Source organism: Gymnodraco acuticeps, unplaced genomic scaffold (genome assembly GCF_902827175.1).
Source record: "Gymnodraco acuticeps unplaced genomic scaffold, fGymAcu1.1, whole genome shotgun sequence".
NCBI classification, from domain to species: domain Eukaryota; kingdom Metazoa; phylum Chordata; class Actinopteri; order Perciformes; family Bathydraconidae; genus Gymnodraco; species Gymnodraco acuticeps.
In genome coordinates this window covers 625,616-646,172 of record NW_022990685.1, presented here as the reverse complement: position 1 = coordinate 646,172, position 20,557 = coordinate 625,616, and the positions used below count along the sequence as shown (strand labels likewise).

At 43.3% G+C, this 20,557-nt stretch overlaps 1 protein-coding gene across 2 annotated transcripts in view; it reads right to left on the bottom strand.

Moving 5' to 3' along the window:
- Positions 1 to 233: 233 nt before the first annotated feature.
- The window catches only part of LOC117555392 (solute carrier family 12 member 2-like), a 32,926-nt gene continuing 12,602 nt past the window's right edge, over positions 234 to 20,557 (bottom strand). For both annotated transcript variants that reach the window (XM_034230296.1, XM_034230297.1), the window contains 15 exons: positions 20,288 to 20,411; positions 20,095 to 20,196; positions 19,230 to 19,385; positions 18,756 to 18,855; positions 17,560 to 17,671; positions 17,312 to 17,452; positions 10,275 to 10,381; positions 9,683 to 9,762; positions 9,321 to 9,458; positions 8,982 to 9,095; positions 2,952 to 3,063; positions 2,772 to 2,858; positions 2,356 to 2,491; positions 2,177 to 2,244; positions 234 to 1,495 (listed from right to left, as the gene is read on the bottom strand). In XM_034230296.1, the coding sequence (XP_034086187.1) occupies positions 1,360 to 1,495; positions 2,177 to 2,244; positions 2,356 to 2,491; positions 2,772 to 2,858; positions 2,952 to 3,063; positions 8,982 to 9,095; positions 9,321 to 9,458; positions 9,683 to 9,762; positions 10,275 to 10,381; positions 17,312 to 17,452; positions 17,560 to 17,671; positions 18,756 to 18,855; positions 19,230 to 19,385; positions 20,095 to 20,196; positions 20,288 to 20,411 (1,713 nt within the window). In that variant the 3' untranslated portion in view covers positions 234 to 1,359. The remainder of the gene's footprint in view (positions 1,496 to 2,176; positions 2,245 to 2,355; positions 2,492 to 2,771; positions 2,859 to 2,951; positions 3,064 to 8,981; positions 9,096 to 9,320; positions 9,459 to 9,682; positions 9,763 to 10,274; positions 10,382 to 17,311; positions 17,453 to 17,559; positions 17,672 to 18,755; positions 18,856 to 19,229; positions 19,386 to 20,094; positions 20,197 to 20,287; positions 20,412 to 20,557) is intronic.

Genomic DNA, 20,557 nt, shown 5'->3' with positions numbered 1-20,557 from the left:
TACAAGTATGTTTCAAATAAAAAAAGCACAAAATAGAAAAAATAATATTACCTCAAAAAAGTACAGCTCTTGAGTAAATGTACTTTTTCAACCCTGCACAAAGTAACACTTTAATATCTCACACTTATTTTATAACAGTTTCTTTTATAACATCCTGTAGTCTAGAAGAGCTGAAATGACCGACAACAAATCCCAAAATGCTGACTTGAAACAAACGTGACAGAAACATGTGGTTTAGTAAATATTTTAATCAAACAGTGTACAAAATAATGTTACCTCAAATACAGTGTCTTGCTACTGGAAACCCTGTGAAAATACAATTTCAAGACACAGGCCATCTGAATACCAGCAAACATTCTGAAACATTCTGAAACATGACTTAATAAATATAAATAAACAATAAAATAAGTTAATTTGCACTGCAGTTTAAATAAAAATTCACAGAAGTACGGTGGCCGCCAAGTGCAAATGCCCTACAACGCCTAAAAACATTTCCTTCAGGAGAAATGTGCTCAAAATCAATGTGAAATGAGGACACTAAAAAGTGAGGCACAAAGCTGGGACCGGAGCGCTGGTTGACGTCCAGGGATTATAAAATTGCTAAAATGTTGTTGTTTTTTGGCTTATTTGAACAATTTCATCGCATGATTCCTTCCAATATATATGCAGATCTGCTGTAAGCTAGCTAGCTAACGTAGCTAACCTAATCATTTCAAATATACTGACAAAACATTTACAATTATGAAACAGACTGTGCCAACAGTGACAGTTGGCCAAATGTACCATCCCTAACATTAACAAGCCCTCCGGTCCCAGCTGTGTGCATCACTTTTTAGCGTCCCCGTTTCTGTTGTGTTTTGAACTTCTTTTCGTTTTGAAAACGTGGCACATTTCTGTTTTTATATTTGCATCGTGTTTGAAACTGCAGCGCATTTCTCCAAATGTAGGTGTTTTTGGCTATTGTTGCGCTTTTGCACTTGTCAGCCACCGTACAGAAGCCACAGAATATACAGCCAGTTATTGGGCTGCACATAAAAGATAATGATTTGGTCAGTACATTTGTTAATGAGACAGACATGTACTGAACTGAAGACAAATGGAAAAACATTAGACTTTTTTCACAGCAGCAGTGTTTCAGAAGTGTGGCACAAAACTTTAAGCATCATAATATCTCTGTTGTTGTGCAGCTGTAGGCGGTGTAACTGTAACCCACACCATGTCAGTGTGTGGACCCTGTATGTGTGTGTGTGTGTGTGTGTGTGTGTGTGTGTGTGTGTGTGTGTGTGTGTGTGTGTGTGTGTGTGTGTGTGTGTGTGTGTGTGTGTGTGTGTGTGTGCGTGCATGCGTGCAGTGTGTTCGCTAAGAGTAGAATGTGAGGACACTCTGGTGGTTTCCTCGGACCAGCAGCAGAGGCGGTAGTTCTTTAGACAGAGTTTCCAGCCAGCACATGTAGAGGGCGCTCGACACCGTGCCCTTCCTGGCCAGAGGCATGCTCCTGAGAATGTAAAAAAATGTAAATACAGAAAACAAATATTATTATTTATCTGGGTTTTTAGCAACGTGAATGTACAAATACTATTTCAAACCAGTTATGTGTCCTTCAGTGGTGGGAAGAACGTTCCCTTAAGAACAAATTTGAGTTTTTTTTTGGTTTGCCTACATATTAAACTACCCAACAGTTTATCCAAGTGGGTAATTTCAACAGCATTTCTTACTTATTTGACTATTTTTTACTAAACACAATATCCAATAATGGAGAGATAAAACAGCAGAGAAAATCACAGCGAAAATAATCATTAGTTATAAGCTCAACGTCATCAACTACAACTGTCAAATCCTGCTTTAAAATGAATGCATGAGTAATAATAGTCTAATGATATAATAAGTATAGTGTTTCAGTTATAATAATGTCACAGGGAACATTATTATAATTTGTATTCTGTTACTACATAACCCTGATTATACTAACATATGTTTTGTTTACTTTTTTCAATGGAAGACTTATATTGGTGTTTTAGCACTTTCACAACAGTAAAGGATCTGAATACTTCCTCCTCCACTGGTGTCATGTGACCAATATGATCCACGTTCGTCTTTAACTCAAGTTATATAGTAATAAGTGAGTAAAACCAAACATGAAGTTAAAGTGTAACATTGATAATGAAGAAGCTCTTACATGACGATGAGCTTTGCCATGCTGGAGTGTTCCTTCAGCAGCTCGTTCAGTCGGATCTGGCGGTTGCTCTGAAAGTCACAAATCATCACGTTGACGTTAAAACAGCTGTCACTCACAGTGAACTTCAGCAGCATATTGATTGGTCAGAGTGGATGTGTGTGCAGTGTGTGGGGGGGGACCTTTGCCCTGTAGAGCTCCAGTTCGTTGTCAGTGATCCTCCAGGGCTCCAGGGCCTTCTGCCTCTCTGCAGCTTCCTGCTCCATATCGTCTTCCTTCAGCCTGTACGGCTCAATCAGCTCCTTAAAGCTCAGCTTACTGCACAACAGACACGTCACTTTATTACCATGAAGCTACCAGATTCTTAAAAAAAAACATTGCTCCTACAGTTGGTTCAACTTGCAATCTACTGTACATCCGAACCAAACTATCACCAGCACAGAACTAGAACATACTTTTGTTTAGTGTAAAAAGTGGTAAACCAGCATCTCTAGTTACCTGCGGCCCTTTAAATATCTTCATTTGATGACCTTGTGCTAAAGATATAGTCTTAGACCCTTTACATTATAATGCATCAAACTCCGAACAGTGTTCATACCTGTGTTTTTTGGGCTTGGTGTTGATGTCTCCGAGGACATGGATGTCAGAGAAGTCGATCCTGAACCTGCTGAGCAGCGTGGCCATGCTGACGGGACACACACACACACAATCTTCTTCAGACAGAATGTAGTGAGTGTACAGTATGAAGTGTACAAAAAAGAAAGCTGCTATGACTCACGCTCTGCGGTCGTGGTCGATGCGGTTGATTTTCCCGCCGATGAAGACGCGGATCCTGCAGTCACCCCACTTGTTCCTATTGGTCAGCAGGAAGGGAATCAGCAGAGTCAGACCTGAAACACAAACACATTCAATACAAGTTAATGCGTAGTTGGAATCCTTCTCTTATATTTCACACAGGCTCCGCTCTCTACTGGACTCTATGTGACACAAAAAGAGCCATTGTAACACATAATCACTGATGTTCCGCTGTAACGGTGGTGGACTCATCAGAACAGAGTGGGCGAGCTGATCAATCAGAGCACAGTGGGCTCACAGGGAGGGGGGGGCAGGAGCTCCAACAGGCCGTTTAGGACAGAGAGTGAATACACATACTATACAGAGATGCTGTATGAGAAACCAATGTGAGTTTGGAACATTGAACAATGTAAATAATATTCTAGTAGACCTCAACAATGGAATTATGATCAGTAGAAATGGCCATGACATGGGACCTTTAAAGCTTGATATGCTGTCAGATATGCTTAAAGTTGGTTTAGAGCAGGGGTGTCCAAACTACGGCCCGGGGGCCAAATGCGGCCCGCGAGCCATTTTGAATCGGCCCTCAGCAAATTCTAAAAGTATAATGTTGTCCGGCCCACAAATGAAACTTCAGCATGTCTTGTATTGTACTTCTTAAATACATCTGTAAACATATTACTCAGTAGTGTTCATGTGTTAATAAGCCCACTTTTAGTCAATGAAAGTGGAAAATGATGTTCTAACAAATCTAAGTTGATAAAAAAAAGCCCAACAACTTATTTACATAACAACCTTGAAATACACCCCTTCATATTTCTCCTTATTATTCAATCTGAGGCTTCTGTTTTAAGGGATGAGCTGCTAACAAAATAAATGAAACCCTCTGGAGAGCTGTGATGTAGGCTGTTTATTTTTTCTTAAAGCATATGCAATTATCAAGAATAATTTACCTATTTTATATTTACCATTTGATTGATTTTGCTGACTTATAACTTAACTTATGAGGCAATATACCTCACCTCTAGTGAGTGGCCCAGCACTTCGAATATTTTTCTGTATGTGGCCCTCTGTGAAATAAGTTTGGACACCCTTGGTTTAGACTCGCAGAGGTGCCCAGTAGGGGCAATGCTGGTAGATCGCGAGTCATTCATACAAAAAAAAATCCAGCCCCGTTAAAATAGACAAAACAGGTTTTGATCCCTCCTCCCTTGGCCTCCCTGCCACTTAATTCAGGAGTTTACTTGATTGACAAAAAAAGCGACCTATCGCTTTCCAGTCTGTTAACCCAGAATGCAAAGCGATACAAAATCAGTCAAGTGCCAGGAAAACTCAAATTAAGTTAAAGAGACAAACAAGAGACAAACAACAAAATGAGTGCGGGACCAAGCAAAAAGCTAAAGACATACCACTTCCATCCTGAATGGGAGGAAGAATATTTTGTTGTGATGTCACATTCAAAGGTTATTTGCCTTATTTGTAAAGCAAGCGTCGCTCTGCCAAAGAAAGGTAACGTGGAGAGGCATTATCGGAGTGTACAAGGCATATGACAGCGACTTCCCTCCGAGTAGCGAGTTGAGAAAGAGAAAGGTCATGTATTGTTACTACAAAAACATTATCTCGCAGTCTTAGTGTCGCCAACTCGTTTCTAACATGCAACAAGACAAAAAAAATGCGTCTATGGTCGGTGTTTTTTCGACCTTTCCAATCGAGACGAGATCTCTCTCCCCTGTCTGTGTGCGAGGGGGCGGGGCAGTTTACACACACGCAGCTGCTACATGCAGCAACACACGGCGGGGATGGCGGAGAGAAACGCTCCAAGGTGTGGTTAAATGTTACCCGTCTTGAGGTGGACATGCTCTTTGCCAAGAGTGTTTAGCATGTAAGGGCGGTAACACGAGCAATTTGTCTAAAGTTCATTCACATTCACATTCACATTCAGACGGAGGAATGCACCGGGTTCGACTGTCTTTCTAGTAGCTCTGTAGCCCCATCCACGAGTAACTTTTCCACGTCAGGTGTTATGTATGCTAGCAGCAACACACGGAGTTAACTACATTATGCAAACATGCATAGCCGCGGGAAGTCATTTTACTCAGGGGGTGCTGCCAAAAGTGGGGAAGAGGCCGCTTAAAAAAAGAAAGAAAAAAAGGCCGGGCCGGGCCCGGCTGTCAGCGATACGAGCCGCATAAATTGTTTGTTAAAGGCGAGACACCGCAGGCAAAAACATCGTTTTTCATGCACTGGTCAATTTTGAGATGTTGTGCTATTTTGATTCCATTACATGTTTTCTTTCAGGCTTTTGGAAGGAAAACGTACAAAATACACATTTATGTGTTTATTTTACTATAGTTTGTCTATTTGCGTCTGTATATTTCTCCTAAATTCACCAAAAGTTAGCATTCTAACGTAACATAAAGTACCGCGACCGCTGTGTGCACCATGTCAACAGAGATATCGTTGTAAAGCTCCGTCTCTCCTGCACAATCTCATTAGATCCAAATATGGTCATTTCCTTTGTATCAGCAAGCAATCGTGAAAGTACAAAAGGGTCTTAAACCAATAAACGAAATCTCATTGGCTGGTGTCAATTTCTGACAACGTGATTCGTTCAGAAGCGTCACGTGGTGTGCTAAAACACTTCCTGGTTAGCTTTCCGCTAGAAATTGAAATCTCAAAATGGAATAAGAACGGCAAAAATGTTCACAGAGAAGACAACAACAATTGTCACTTGCACGAAGCAAGATTATACAAAAAACAAATGACCCCAAACATGAAATACCTTCACGGAGTGCGTCGAGCCGCAAGCTGTCATTCAAAGAACAGGAGGGTTTAGCTAGCGCCTCACTGCAATCTTTAAAGGTCGTTTTCTCAAAATGAGTTTTTTCTCCTACTCTGAGTTCGACATTTCAACTTCAGTAGCACGTAGATACACCTTCCAGTTGTATTCCTATCAATATTATGAAGGCTTTTACAGAAGGGTTTGTTCATATGTCATTCATAGCCTGAGTTATATAATATCTTATACCTAGAAACATGGCGAAAATTGATATTTTCTGATTTATGGAGTGATAAAAAGAGATATCCAAAATCCCTTCTGTAAAAGCCTTAGATGCTAATATGACTACAAAATGAAACGAGAATTTTGAACCTGGCTTTATCCAAAGTTCAGATTTCGGTTCCTGAAATTTGTTAAAATATGTGCAAATTTAATGAGATAATGGCTCATTTGCATATTCAGAAAACTTGTAATACAAGAAACAATTGCCTTATTGTAGGTAATTAACTGGAGACATTTCTAGCTGATATCTTTAAGTTAAAAAAAATTACCCTATTCACCTGGGGTGTCTCGCCTTAACTGTTAGGCTTAATAAACCATTATAGACAGGGCTGCACATAACTGGTGCGCAGGTGCGCATGCGCACCTCCGCCAAAAAAAAGAGCACCGGGTCATTGAAACAAAGCGCATTTGCCTACCAACATTGAGAGAGGGAGAGAGGGAGAGAGAGAAGGGAGAAGAGAACATAGAGGAGAGAGGAGAGATGAGAGAAGAGAGAAAGATATTTGCGAGTTGCATATGAACCATGATATGAACTCAGGGCCGGCTAGATGTTCGCCTAGGGCGCCAGATCTGGGGAGGTGCTGCTCTGGCAGTTCTGGGAGGGAAAAAAACATTTTGACCGTTGGGGCTCATCCTAATTTTTGGCCTTGATGTAACAATATTCATAATTAAGTAAATGTAACACCCTTTTCACCCCGGTTACACCTTTCATTTGCCCTGTACGATGGGCGCTGTAAGTGATGAAAATGGGGGATGTTGGCTTATCTGGCACCCGCAGCTCACAGCCAAAATGCGAGTGAGCGAGGGAGAGAGAGAGGGTGCACCGGTACCAGCGCTGTTGTTATTAGAATCTGGTGTCGTGCTAGCTGCTCTAACGGATATAAGAAGAAGATGTTTCTACAATAATGTGGAGGGAGAGTCCTCTCCAGTCAGACTGATAACTACAGCTCAGTGAGGTAAAGGACTCTTAGTCCAAGTTCAAACGGTTTGGTCGCAATTGATGTAAACACATATTTCCAAGGCACTCCTTTATAATTATTGGGATAAACAGGTTTGAAATCATTCCAATAGGACAGTAACCAAAAATATCCTTTAAAACTGGAGAGATAAAAAAAAATGCATAAATAAATAAATGTTAAGGTAAAATAAGATATGAATGAACAACACAAATAAAATAAGTTACATTCATTTGTTATTGGCTATGGTAGGTTATTGGTTATGTTCACATACTTATTTGATTACATCCACTTGTCTAAGATGACAACAGAGACTTTCGACCCAAAACCAGCTGTTGACTTGTGGATGCAAGCAGCTAATCGCAGACTCAACCAGAGAGAAAGTAGTAGGCCTACATCATCAGCTACCATGTCTGACAGAGAGCAAGACAGTAAGGAGAACAGTCAGGAGTAGTGATAACAGCTTGTAGGATTACTGGTCGTGCTAATGTTGTCTTGTGTTCACCTCTGCATGTGTGTTCTGTGTTCACCTCTGCATGTGTGTTCTGTGTTCACCTCTGCATGTGTGTTCTGTGTGCACCTCTGTGTGTTCAGTGCCGTGTGTCTGGCAAATAAAGTCAAGACCCCCTCAAAAGTTACGGTTTATTTCATTTTAAGGATGAGCACCAAGCAACATCTCCAGGTGCTCCTTTGAGAACCAGGGCAAAAAAGTTATGTGCACCCCTGATTATAGACCTACATCACTTAGCAACAGCTACACATGCCCACATGCTAACTATGGGTCTTACAAACCTACATAACATTACAAATAGTCAGAAAATATTATTTACAATATTAATAAAACTATGAATTCAATTTTAACTGATTGACAAGGCAAAACACTGCACAGCGGCAGCAGCATTAAAGGAAAAATATTGTTTTACCTTGTGTTGGGGCTTCACAAAACTCCAAATGTAGAATGGGGTGGCACTAATGAAGACCCTCATTAGAGCAGATACATCCACATTGTCCAAAATGTTACTGTGGACATGCATCAAAGTCAGATGTGTCAGTCTCTTCTGTGTCATATTACTCTAGTTGTAGAGGTGGTGGGCTGAGGAGTAGCTGGTGGTCCACTCTTTTTATTGGGTTGTTTGTTGGAGAAGAAAATCCAAAATCCTTTTTTGTGCCATTCTAGAAAGTTGTCACTCTGCAGTGTGTGTGTTGCGTCAATTACGTCATTCTCCCACGACCTACGACCTAGATGACTCGGATTTTATTTATTTGGAAAATAAATTCAAGCCACCTGACTGATACAAATATATACTATGACTATTACTGTATACAGCTAATTTTATTTTAAGTAAAATCATAACTATTTTATGTAGTTTAATCATTTTATTTAGGGTGGTCACAATTTTTCAAATGTACACCACTCGCCAACAGGGGGTGCTGCAGCACCCCCAGCACCCCTACTTCCCACGGCTGTGCAAACATGGGTTAATGATTAGAGGTAACTGAGTTATTTATTTTGTTAAAGTTTCAGCTATTCTGTTTACAGTTCTGTCATCACATTATTGAATACGATTTGTTAAAACATTGTTTCTTTTGATGTGAAATATTATTTATTTAATTTAAATAAAAATCAATGTTAATTTTGTTCACAATTTGTTAAGTTAATTTAATAATATATGTATTTTTGAATCAAGTATTCATCTTTATTGTCTTAGTAGTAATAGTCCGAATAGTCGATTAATCGTTTCATTAATCGATAGATTAATCGATTATCAAATGAGTCGTTTGTTGCAGCCCTATTGTAGTTATCCCATGTATAAATAAAACGTGTTATTCAGCAACCCTTGCAATTTGGGATTTTATTTTTGGTTGGTAGACCTCGGTGAGCTGGTCATTTCAAAAGTAGCTCACCAGCCAAAAAAGTGTGGGCACCCCTGAGAGGAATCTGTTCGTGTATATGTATAGTAAGCCTTCTTCCTTGTATTAGACATTACAAACTGACCTCCATCATCAAACAACCACCAAACATCTATGGTTCCTTTGCCCTGCTTCTTCTTAAACTGCTGGCTGTTCTCCAGCAGACGCTGGTCAGTCAGGCTCAGAGGAGACTTGGAATCTGTAGCAGGTGACAACACAGGAAATTAATCAACACAGGTGAGGTTAAAGAAATACTTTGACAGAAGTGATTAGATGAAAGTCTGTCCAACTGAGATTGTTCAAAGAGAATAATGTGATGGACCAATCTGGTAAATGGAAGCTAAAGATAGACGGAATAAAACTGTTCCATTATCAATAAAAACAGGATGTGAAAGCCAGACAGTAAATAAGTGTTCAGGGGTACCTATCGTGATGAGTGGGCTGCTCTGGTTGCTGGTGATTTTTGAAGGATAGTCAGATTCTGGGTCTTTAGAGAGACTGACGGTAACCACCATCTCCTTACTTTCAAAAGGTGGCTTCTCATGGGACGACACCAGCTCATCTACAGGGACAAACAGGGAGATAGAGGACATGCAGTATAGATAGTTAAGGCATATATACAGATGGATAATAATAATAAACTGTATTTATATAGCACCTTTCATGCAAGATGCAGCCCAAAGTGCTTTACAGAGCAATACAAGATACATTAAACATACACTGAGTTACAATAAAGTTATAAAAAAGACCACTAAAATGACCCCAAATGAAAAAGATAGGATGTACCTTGTCCCGGGATGTGAGAGATATCCAGTCCGTCCTGTAGCCGAAGGATCGCCACTCCGAACTGCAGGTCAAAGGCATCGCTGCATCATAGAACACATAATACAACTTTACTGTCTTTCAAGGGATACTGTTTGATAAATCAATGCATTTTACCAAGATAAAAAAATATTTTGTAATTCAGTCAACTCATCAAACATTTCCTTGTTTTGGTGACCTGTGAACTTGAAGCCTATTTGCTAGTATGCTATTACTACATTTGAGGAATTTGCTGTTTATCGGATCACAAATTACATGCTAATTTGCTAACTAGCGCCTCCCTTTGCCTCCCAGCAGCGCAAAAAACTAAATATCCACGACAGAGGACACAAATGAACCAGTATGTATGTAAATATTTACACGGATACAGTATATACATGTGGTTATCTTGCCCCCAGTGGCGCTTCTCAGGCTGAACATCCTCTGGCAGTATTCAAAAGTCTCCAGACACCAACCCCCAAAATTGCACAATCCCAAACTTTAACTGTGTTTTGGGCAAATAAAGTACCTCCGATAAATGTTAGTAGCTCTTTTTAGAAGACACTTCAGTCCTTACTGTATGGTGTTGATGTAAATCTCCACTTCTCTCATGTCTCCATCACTCCAGTTGTTTTTGAAACCCATTACCAGAGTGTTGGGCTTCAGACGACCCAAACCAACTGCCTGAACATCAGAGAACAAGTTATGTGTTACTTTAATGAGGATAGGTATACAAGTCAATGGGTTTCTGGATCATTTATATCTGTGTAAGGCTTGAATCCTCAAGACAGCTGTAACAAAAGAAGAAAAAAAATGAAAATACCAATAATGAAATTAGGTCGCATTCATACCAGCCTTGTTTAGTCCGGTTTAATCAAACCCTGGTGCGTTCAGCCGCTTGGTGCGGTTTGTTTGGTTGGTGTGAATGCAGTCTGAGACCTCTGAAGTGAACTAAACAACCGAACTCTGGTCCGCTTAAAAGAGGTGGTCTCAGACCTCTGAAGTGAACTAAACAACATAAACAGGTGGTCTCGGACCGCTTGCTAGTGAACTCTGGAGCGGTGTGATGCAGTCCGTACCAGAACACAGGAAGCGTAGTATTTACAAGTCACAAGAAAGCAGATGTCTTCAAAATCTTTAGCGAAAGAGTGAAGCAGAATTAAGTGTTGAACAGTGTCGTGTAAAGTAAAAACAACTATCAAACAAAAAACTATACATAAAAGTCAGAGCCACCTGTCGTCAGTGAAACGAGGGGTTACGTATTGTAACCCTAGTTATATAAGCCCTCTACTGGACTCTATGGGTACTACCTCTCAACTATACCATGCAAGCATTCACCTACTGAGACTTCTATAAACGTAGCTGGCCCCCGGGGCGGGCCTACCTGAAAGCGCGTGCAATCACATCGTATAAAAGGCGGCTTCGCCTCCTGACCGTCATCCCACACCCTCTTCAGCGAGCGGTATAGGACAGACAGTGCCCAGAGTAGAGGGCTCCTCCTTTGCTTATATAACTAGGGTTACAATACGTAACCCCTCGTTATATCTCACACAGGCTCCGCCCTCTACTGGACTCTATGGGTACAGTGGGCGGAGCCCTGATGCATAAACGCGCTGCCATTCAACAACATCGGCCCCCCCACACTGCCCCTGACCGGCTTTTGGTTAACAGCTACTGCGCCGCCACTCCCTCTCCTCCAGTTGTGACCGTGGAGAAGACGGGGCCGCAGATCACTTGGCTGGTAGAGCACACTCAGACACGCTTACCTCGTGAAGAGTGTGCGTGAAAAAAAGATAGTGAGGAAGGCTCTCCCCCCCTGCCCATAGGCAGGCGAGGAGAGTCTTCCAGCCCCGCCTGGGACTTACTGCGCACCATGTTCCCCGGGTCCCCAAGGAGCATGGGAAAAACACAAGTGCATTATGTCCAGGGGAGGGGGGGGTCAGTACCCCCCCAAAATGGGGTGGAAGATTAAAGCCACCTAACTGAATAGCTCTTGACCTGAACAAACTCCTTAGGCTTTTAGGAATAAAGGAGGGGTTCGGCCTGAGTGTCGCCCCGCTACGGTCACCCCGGATTAACAAGCAACTTGGGTGCACCGATAGCGCGGTCAGCTCAGACACTCTCTTGGCTGAAGTTAAGGCAAGCAGCAACGCTGTCTTTCATGACAGTGCTTTCAGGGAGGAGAGCGCCAGAGGCTCAAATGGTTCTGTGACCAGAGCCTCGAGCACCAACTGCAGGTCCCACTGCGGGGAGGAGGCTTGCACCACTGGACGCTACCTACTGACCCCCTGCAAAAACCGCGACATAAGCGGCTGACTGAAGGCTGAGCTGCCGCCAAATCCCTCATGACAGGATGAAATGGCTCCTGCATACACTTTAACACTAGAACCGCCAATCGGGTCAATTTGACCCAGAGCTGTTTTTTATTGTAGGTAACTTTTTTTCAATAACATATTAAAGTCTCCCAGTCCGTGACTTTTCCTGAAAGTGTGTTATGTAGCACCCTATGTTGTTAAAAATTGTCAATATGAAGTCAGATTGAAGAAATCGGCAAAAAAATTGCCATTTATACCTATTTCCGCCAAGTGGGTCATATTGACCCCACCCCTTTTCGCGCTATTGATTTTGCGTGAAAACAAACATGACGTGTTGCTATAGCAACGCCTTTTGTCTACTGCGGTTCCTTATAGATTGAGAGATAGATTGAGAGAGAGAGAGATAGATAGATAGATTGATTGATAGCGACAGTCTGTAGTGAAGGAGCGCGCTCCCGCTCACGGGAGACTGCTCGTGCTGCACTCAGCAGCAAACTGCTTTTCACCCAACAACGACAACCGCCTCACGAAACGCTATGTTGTACCGTTAATAAACGAAACAATTTAACAAAATTGCTTGTCAAAATACCAATACCACAGGACCATGTTTCTTTTTAAAGCAATACTTTTTTCTAATGCTGGGTCAATTTGACCCCGGTGGCAGTTTTAGGTATAACAAATCTCTGGCGGTTCTAGTGTTAACTGTGGAATGAGCAAGCCCCCTGTCCACCAATAACTGTAAGTAGGACAGAATAGAGCCCAACGAACAAGATAGGGGCTCTAGACTCCGTTCCTCACACCATCACTGGAATCCCAACCACTTTGGCCTGTAGCAAGCTGTGGTGGATCCCGCTCTTGCTGCCTGGATAGTCTGGATAACCTTGACAGACAATCCCCCTCGTCTCAGCCTGTCCCTCTCAGGAGCCAAGCCTGGAGAGGTTGGCCCAGAGTGGGTAATGCCCGTATTGCACCTGCGACCTGAGACATCGCCCCCCAGAACTGAGGAATCGCCCAGGGCTGGCCCACCATCATCTGCGTCAACTCTGTGAACCACGGGGCTCCGCGGCGATCTGGGGCCACTAGGATGACTGACAGATGCTCTCGTCTCACTCTCTCCAGGAGGGGAAGAATGTGGCGCAGCAGTGGAAAGGCGTAGAGCAGCTTTTTTGGCCATGGGCGTGTGCAAACGCGTCCACCCCCAAGGGCGTACTGTCCCGCCGAGCCATGGAAAACCACAGGGCACATTGGCTGTTGCGCCTATTGGCGAACAGGTCTACCTCCGTTCTCCCGAACTGGGCCCAGATCTGCTTCACCACTTCCGGGTGAAGCACCCACTCGCCTGGCAGGGGCCCGGGCTCTTGACATGAGGTCGGCCCACCTGTTCTCCAGTCCCAGGACGTGGAGGGCTCTCAGAGACAAAACAATCTCTGGAGCCCATAACCACAGTTTCTCCGCTGTGGTCAACAAGGCGGCGGAGCGGACTCCGCCCTGCCTGTTGATGTATGCCACTGTGGTGCTGTTGTCGCTCCCAACCAGCACATGTTTGCCCTGTATAAAGGGTTTGAAATGCTGGAGGACCAACACTACTGCCCGTAGCTCTAGAAAGTTGCTGTGCCGCATCTCTGTCAGAGACCAGCCACCACCTATAGCTCTTTCCAGGCAGGTCCCCCCCCATCCTGTCACGGATACGTCTGTGAACACCGTGACGTAGGAGGTCACTCGCGCCAGTGGAGTTCCCCTCCGGAGATGCTCCGGGGACCCCCAGTATCGGAGGTTGCCCCCCACTGAGGGCGGATGGTCACCAGACGTTGTTTGTGCCTCTTGGGATATACACGAAGGCCGGTAAACCATCTCTGCAGGCGGCGCATATGCAGTGGTGAGTCCATCTTCGATATTACTTTCTTTCCTTCTTTTCTCTCGTTTACGTTCTCAATTGTTATCCTGCTCGCTGAAGAGAAAAGGATGACGGTCAGGAGGCGAGGCCGCCTTTTATACGGTGTGATTGCGTGCGCATTCAGGTAGGCCCGCCCCGGGGGCCGGCTACATTTATAGAAGTCTCAGCAGGTGAATGCTTGCATGGTATGGTTGAGAGGTGGTACCCATAGAGTCCAGTAGAGGGCAGAGCCTGTGTGAGATATAATCTCCTCCTGACTGCAGAACGTCTCTCATTATGTGTTAAAATGTTTTTTAACACACGTTGTCTGATTAAATAATCATATGTGCCGTCCACTAGAGTCTGTTGATATGCTCTCCAGATTAACAGCAGCATGAATATTTCACACATTCAGCTCCCTGGTACACCCCCGAACTCCGCCAAATGAAATCATAAAAACGCCAACTGGAACGTCTTCACAAGAAAACCATGCTTACAGTTAATCTCCATGCCTACACCGACTACCTACAACAGTACTATAATGCGCTCAAAGCAGCCCAGTCCAACTACTACTCACGACTGATACACTCCGGCTCCAGCAACCCCAAGGCTCTCTTCTCCACCATCAGCACACTCTTTAAACCCTGTGACAACACCACCCCATCCTTCACAACCGCACAGTGCAATTCTTGCAACAGTGCAATAGTTTTGCTGATATAGGCTTAGTTTGTCGGGGGACATCTTACTTCTTCCTTCTCTCTGTCTATACCTGTGTACTCTCATGTTCCGATTAACCCAGCTTCCCCAAATGTCTTTCTTTTGGTGTCTATATACGCCGGGATCCGGAGTCATGGATGATCCTGCGCTCCTCTGTCCTGGATCGCGAGCCCTGGATCTTGAGTCGTGGCTGTGGTCCTGGATCATAGGTCCTGGATGGATATCCTCGTGGATTCATCTTCCTATTATACACACATGCATTTCCAAACATTTGGACTACCTATGTTGCAAATGTATTATCTTTTCAATTTACACACGGCATCTATTGCACGTCTGTCCGTCCTGGGAGAGGGATCCCTCCTCTGTTGCTCTCCCTGAGGTTTCTCCCATTTTTCCCTTTAAACTGTGGGTTTTCTTCGGAAGTTTTTCCTTGTGCGATGTGAGGGTCTAAGGACAGAGGGTGTCGTATTGTCATACTGATATTTTGTACAAACTGTAAAGTCCACTGAGACAAATGTAACATTTGTGATATTGGGCTATATAAATAAACATTGATTGATTGATTGATTGATTTCCTCTCATTCTTTCAATCCAAAATTGACAGCATTTATAGAAACCTGACCTCCTCAGCAGCCCTCCCCATCTCCCCTCCTGGCTCCCCCCCTTCACCTCACAGCCCCTATCCCGGTTCTCCCCTGTGACCCCAATGCAACTGTCCACCCTCATGGCTGGAATGAACTCCACCTGCACTCTGGACCCCATACCAACAACATTTGTCAGGGAATGCCTCCCTGCCATCTCCCAACTCATAACCACAATCATTAACTCCTCCCTCTGCTCTGGATCAGTCCCCCCCTCACTCAAACTGGCTGCTGTTACACCCATACTGAAAAGACCTGGACTCACACCTGACATCATGTCCAACTTCCGGCCCATCTCGAATCTCCCCTTTCTGTCAAAACTACTCGAACATGTTGTAGCCTCCCAACTAAAGTCCCACCTCAGCTCCAATAACCTGTTTGAACCCTTTCAATCAGGATTCCGCACAGAAACAGCCCTCCTCAGAATCACTAACGACCTCCTCCTCTCCTCAGACTCCGGCAACCTCAACATCTTCATCCTACTCGACCTCACAGCAGCGTTCAACACCATCAACCACACAATCCTGCTGTCCCGCCTGGAATCATCACTTAACATCACCGACACTGCACTCTCCTGGCTACCTCACCAACAGACACCAGTTCATCCATATCATTAACTGCACTTCCTTCACTGCTCCTCTGTCCCAAGGCGTCCCCCAGGGTTCGGTGCTTGGTCCCCTCCTCTTCATCCTCTATATGCTCCCCCTTGGAAAAATCATCCGCCGCCATAACCTTCAGTATCACTGCTACGCGGATGTAATCCAACTCTACATCTCCGCAAAAACCATCACTGCCACAATTCACTCCACACTCACCAACTGTCTCTCAGAAATGTAATTCTGGATGCAAACAAACTACCTTCAACTGAACAGCGACAAATCAGATATTATCATAATCGGACCGAAATCCCGCACCAACACCACCCAGAACTTCAACCTCACCCTTGACAACACCACTCTAACCCCCTCTCCTCACATTCGCAACCTTGGAGTAATTTTTGACAGCCAGCTCAAATTCAATAAACACATAAACCATATCACCAGGACCGCCTTCTTCCATCTAAAAAACATTGCCCGCCTCCGCACCTCACTCTCCTTCCCGGCTGCTGAAACCCTCATCCACGCATTTATCACTTCAAGACTGGATTACTGTAACAGCATCCTGTATGGCTCATCATCCAACATTCTAAATAAACTGCAATATATCCAGAACTGCATTGCCCGCCTCCTCCTCACCCACACCAGCTCCAGAGACCACATCACCCCCGTCCTTCAAAACCTGCACTGGCTCCCTGTCCGTCAACGAATAAACTTCAAAATCCTTCTGCTAACACACAAAGTTCTCAACAACCCTACCTCACCGACCTGATCCACCACCACACCCATTCCCGCAGCCTTCGCTCATCAGAAGCCAACCTCCTTTCTATCCCCACACGAACCAAGCACCGAACCTGGGGGGACAGAGCCTTCTCCATTGCTGCCCCCACCTTCCACAACACATCAGAGACTGCACCGACCCCCCACCTTCAAAACACTGACCAAAACACACCTCTTCAAACTGGCTTTTAATTTGTGAATTATGTTGTGTTGCTGTTTTAATATTTTGTTATTCATTTATATGTGTTGCTGTTTTAATATATTTTTTTAATTCTATTATATCTCGTTTTATCACCACTGTAAAGCGTCTTTGAGCACCTGAAAAAGCACTTGGAAATTAAATGTATTATTATGAAAATAACCTGCCGATGCTCCATGGTGGGGGCGATGGTAGAAATTGCCGGGATTTGCGTTTTTACCCCCTTAATGTCTGACCAATTGTTGAACAGCATTTCCGTGCACATGACTTGTGTTTAAAGTTTATAGTTCGTTTGAGTTTTGTGTGAACGCAAACCGAACCTTCTGAAAAATGAAACAATGTAACAAACTGTCATCTGGTGCGTATAGAAACGGACTATTAAGGTGTGAATGTGACCTATACTAAGGCTACCACTTACATATTAAGACCTTTTTAATAATGATTGAGATACTCGCTTAACCTAAGAATAACATTTTGATCCAGGTTTCATTACCTGCATAAGGAATTGCGCCCCGTGTCTCAGGTTGTCAGCAAACACATGAGTGTAAAAAGCCTTGATACGTTTTTTATTGAGCCAGCGCTGACATCGGACATGTTCCTGAGATAACTCCTTCAAGTTTGGCCGACGGGTCACCTGAACGGGTAATGACAGGAAAAAGACAGAGGAGAATCATGCAGAAAGTGTTTCAGTGATGTTAAGAAGGTAGTGAAGGTAACAGATTGAACTGAATGTGTACATACTGTCCTGACGTGAGCGCAGACCATGAGGCCCACGTTCTTTGTGAAAGAATTCACCAGCTGAATGAGAGCAGGACGGGAGTTTGGATACCCAGTCATCACCAGACACTGCGGCCTGGGAACGGGGAATTCAAACATTTAAAGATGAACTTAAACATCGCAAAAAAAAAGTTTTAAAAGCACTTTCAGTTTTGATGGAAATCACAGGTTGGTCTTTTTAAATCAAATTCTGCAACAAAAAAAAAAAAGACTGTTTCCACAATCTGGCAAAAAAAACGTTTAAGTTTTTAGGTTTATTCATTCACTTTTGGAAACTAAACAATTACAATTGTCAGTGGACTGCAATTGTGTAGCGCTTTTCCTGTGAGGTTCCTTCTCGGCAAGTTGACTTTATGTTGTCATTTTGTAATTCCTGTCTTATTTTGTTACTCACCTCTCCTCTCGTTTCAGTTTGATTGAGCTTGATTGTTCCCCGTCTGAGAAATCATCCAAATAAGGCTCAACTGTTCCCCATCATCCCTCTCCCTATGTAGTTAGTCTGTGTCCCCATTCCAGTCCAGTAGTGTTCCCCCTAGTGTTTAGTATCTTTTGTGTACCTGATCTTGCTACGTTTCCTGGCCCTGCTTTCATCTACTCCTCATCTGTTGTGGCTCCCTGTCCGAATGATCCGCAGTGTACGGACTTTTTGCAAAGTAAAGACTGTTTCTTCAAACTGAAGCTTTTGTCTGTGAAGCTTTTGTGAGCCGTGATGTTGCAAGTCAGCATTCACCCGTTGACATTAACATATGTTCCGTGCCATTGGGAGCAATTTGGGGTAAAGTATTTTGACAAGTGCATTATGTCCAAGGGAGGGCCAGGTCTATCTCCTGAGCCACTTAAAATCTGTATGCTACTTCAGCACAACAGACATCATCATGGATTTAACTGGCACAAACCTCCATCAGATAAACGATGGATGAGTCAGGCAGACTAGACAAATATATTCAATTCAACAACCTCTCTTCCAAAGCACTCTCACTGTTTTTTAAGAGGGTGGAGTGCAGGTTTACAAGAAAACTAATATTTTCAATGACATTGCCCCTTGAATTGCACACTACTTGATTTTAAACATATATTAGAAAAAGTTTTCTGAGTTGGTATAAAGCTGTAACTGATTCTGAAACCAGAAACAAAACCCAAATCTGGAACATTGAGCTAACCTGAAGTTTTTAATGTGGTCTTCGACTCCAGTGAGGTTCATACAGTGAGTCAGAGCTTGGTTGTAGATCAGAGCCTGGGTGGACGAACCCCAGTTCACATCTACAGGACACACACACACACACACACACACACACACACACACACACACACACCCACACACACACACACACACACACACACACACACACACACACACACACACACACACACACACACACACACACACACACACACACACACACACACACACACACACACACACACACACACACACACACACACACGCACACATGATGTTAAGTGTGTATGAAGTGGAATAAAAAAGGAAGTAGAGTTGGACAGATCACAGTATAGGTTGGCAGTTACTAGCCTCATTGCGCAACACATTGATGGAAGCAGCATCAAGTGGTTGGTATTGATCAGATTTACTCTTAGTAATAAGCAAAGAAAATGTGAGATCATCCTGTCCTCACCAGGTTTGTGGTAGCTGACATAGATGTATAGAGCGAGGACGATGAGCAGAGTGACCAGAGCCGCCCACCAGTTGATGACAAACATGACCACCACGCACAGCACCGCCCCGGCCAGAGACACCCACATGTTGTAGTACTTGAAACTTGGGCGCCACCCTGTGTTAACAGACGGGAATTAAACCAAAAGAGCCATGCTAAAATAGGCAAATATAAACAGATCATCATACAAGGAAAAATCTGAACTGAAACAAAGAACGTTTTAGAGCAGACTTCTTCACCATATTGATATAGCCAGACATGTTTTGCAGACAATCCATGTTTGAACCCTTATCCTAACAATGTTACTGGTCAAGTGCAGCCCTAGAAATATACTTGTTACCAATATAGTTTTACAATACGACATTAAACTAAACATATTGTTGGGAATGTTGTCCAAAAGTTCAAGACCAACAAAAGTTTTGTTATCCTCTGAAGGCATGGTAAAAACAGGCATTAAGTTAACTTTCAGTAACAACGACAATGAGAGCTCTAAACCATTGTCACCTTAGGGGACAGAGTAAGATCAGAAATACCTACTTAAATCGAAAATTGAGGCTTAACAGAGTATTTTCTTTTCTTCCGAGTACTTGAACCTGTCATCAACTTAACTTTCAATGCAAGGCTCTACACCCAATGGTGAGCAAAGAGCAAGTCGCGCATCATGTGAAAGCAGCTTAAGTATAAGAGTGTATTCAAATTAGCCAAAAGAAAAGTGTAACAAAGGTGTAAGAAGACTCTTTGATCTAGAATGTATTCAAAAAGTTAGAGACCTTTTCAAGTCAACTCTTATGTCATCGAGACTGAATCAATTCAACTTTGGGTTTACCTGGAGAGTTGGCCAGGGAGGCGTGGAAGACAGAGAAGTTAATGAGAGCATACGACGCCAGGAAGAAGTTCGAGATGATGGGAGCGATGATGTTCAACTCCGCTAACAGGCAACAACAGAAAGCTTTGAATGAATATGAACTGTTCATTCTAGTTTTAATCTTTAGCTGCAACAGCAACAGATAGCAGCTTACCAATGAGGATGAAGGCCAGGCCGATGAAGAAGGTCAGGACGTAACCACGGAGAGGCTCGTTGTTCTTCCCATAACCCTTTGCAAACATACCCAGTCCTGGATATATGTTGTCCTTACATAGCGCCTAGATAACAAAACATTTAGTTAATTATTTATTACATTTGTTAACACCGTTTTTAAGAGAGAGAGGGATATGACATATGAAACTCTTAGATTGGGCTCATGCTTGGATGGATTGGACTAGGGATGATCATTTAGGCCTCTATCTCT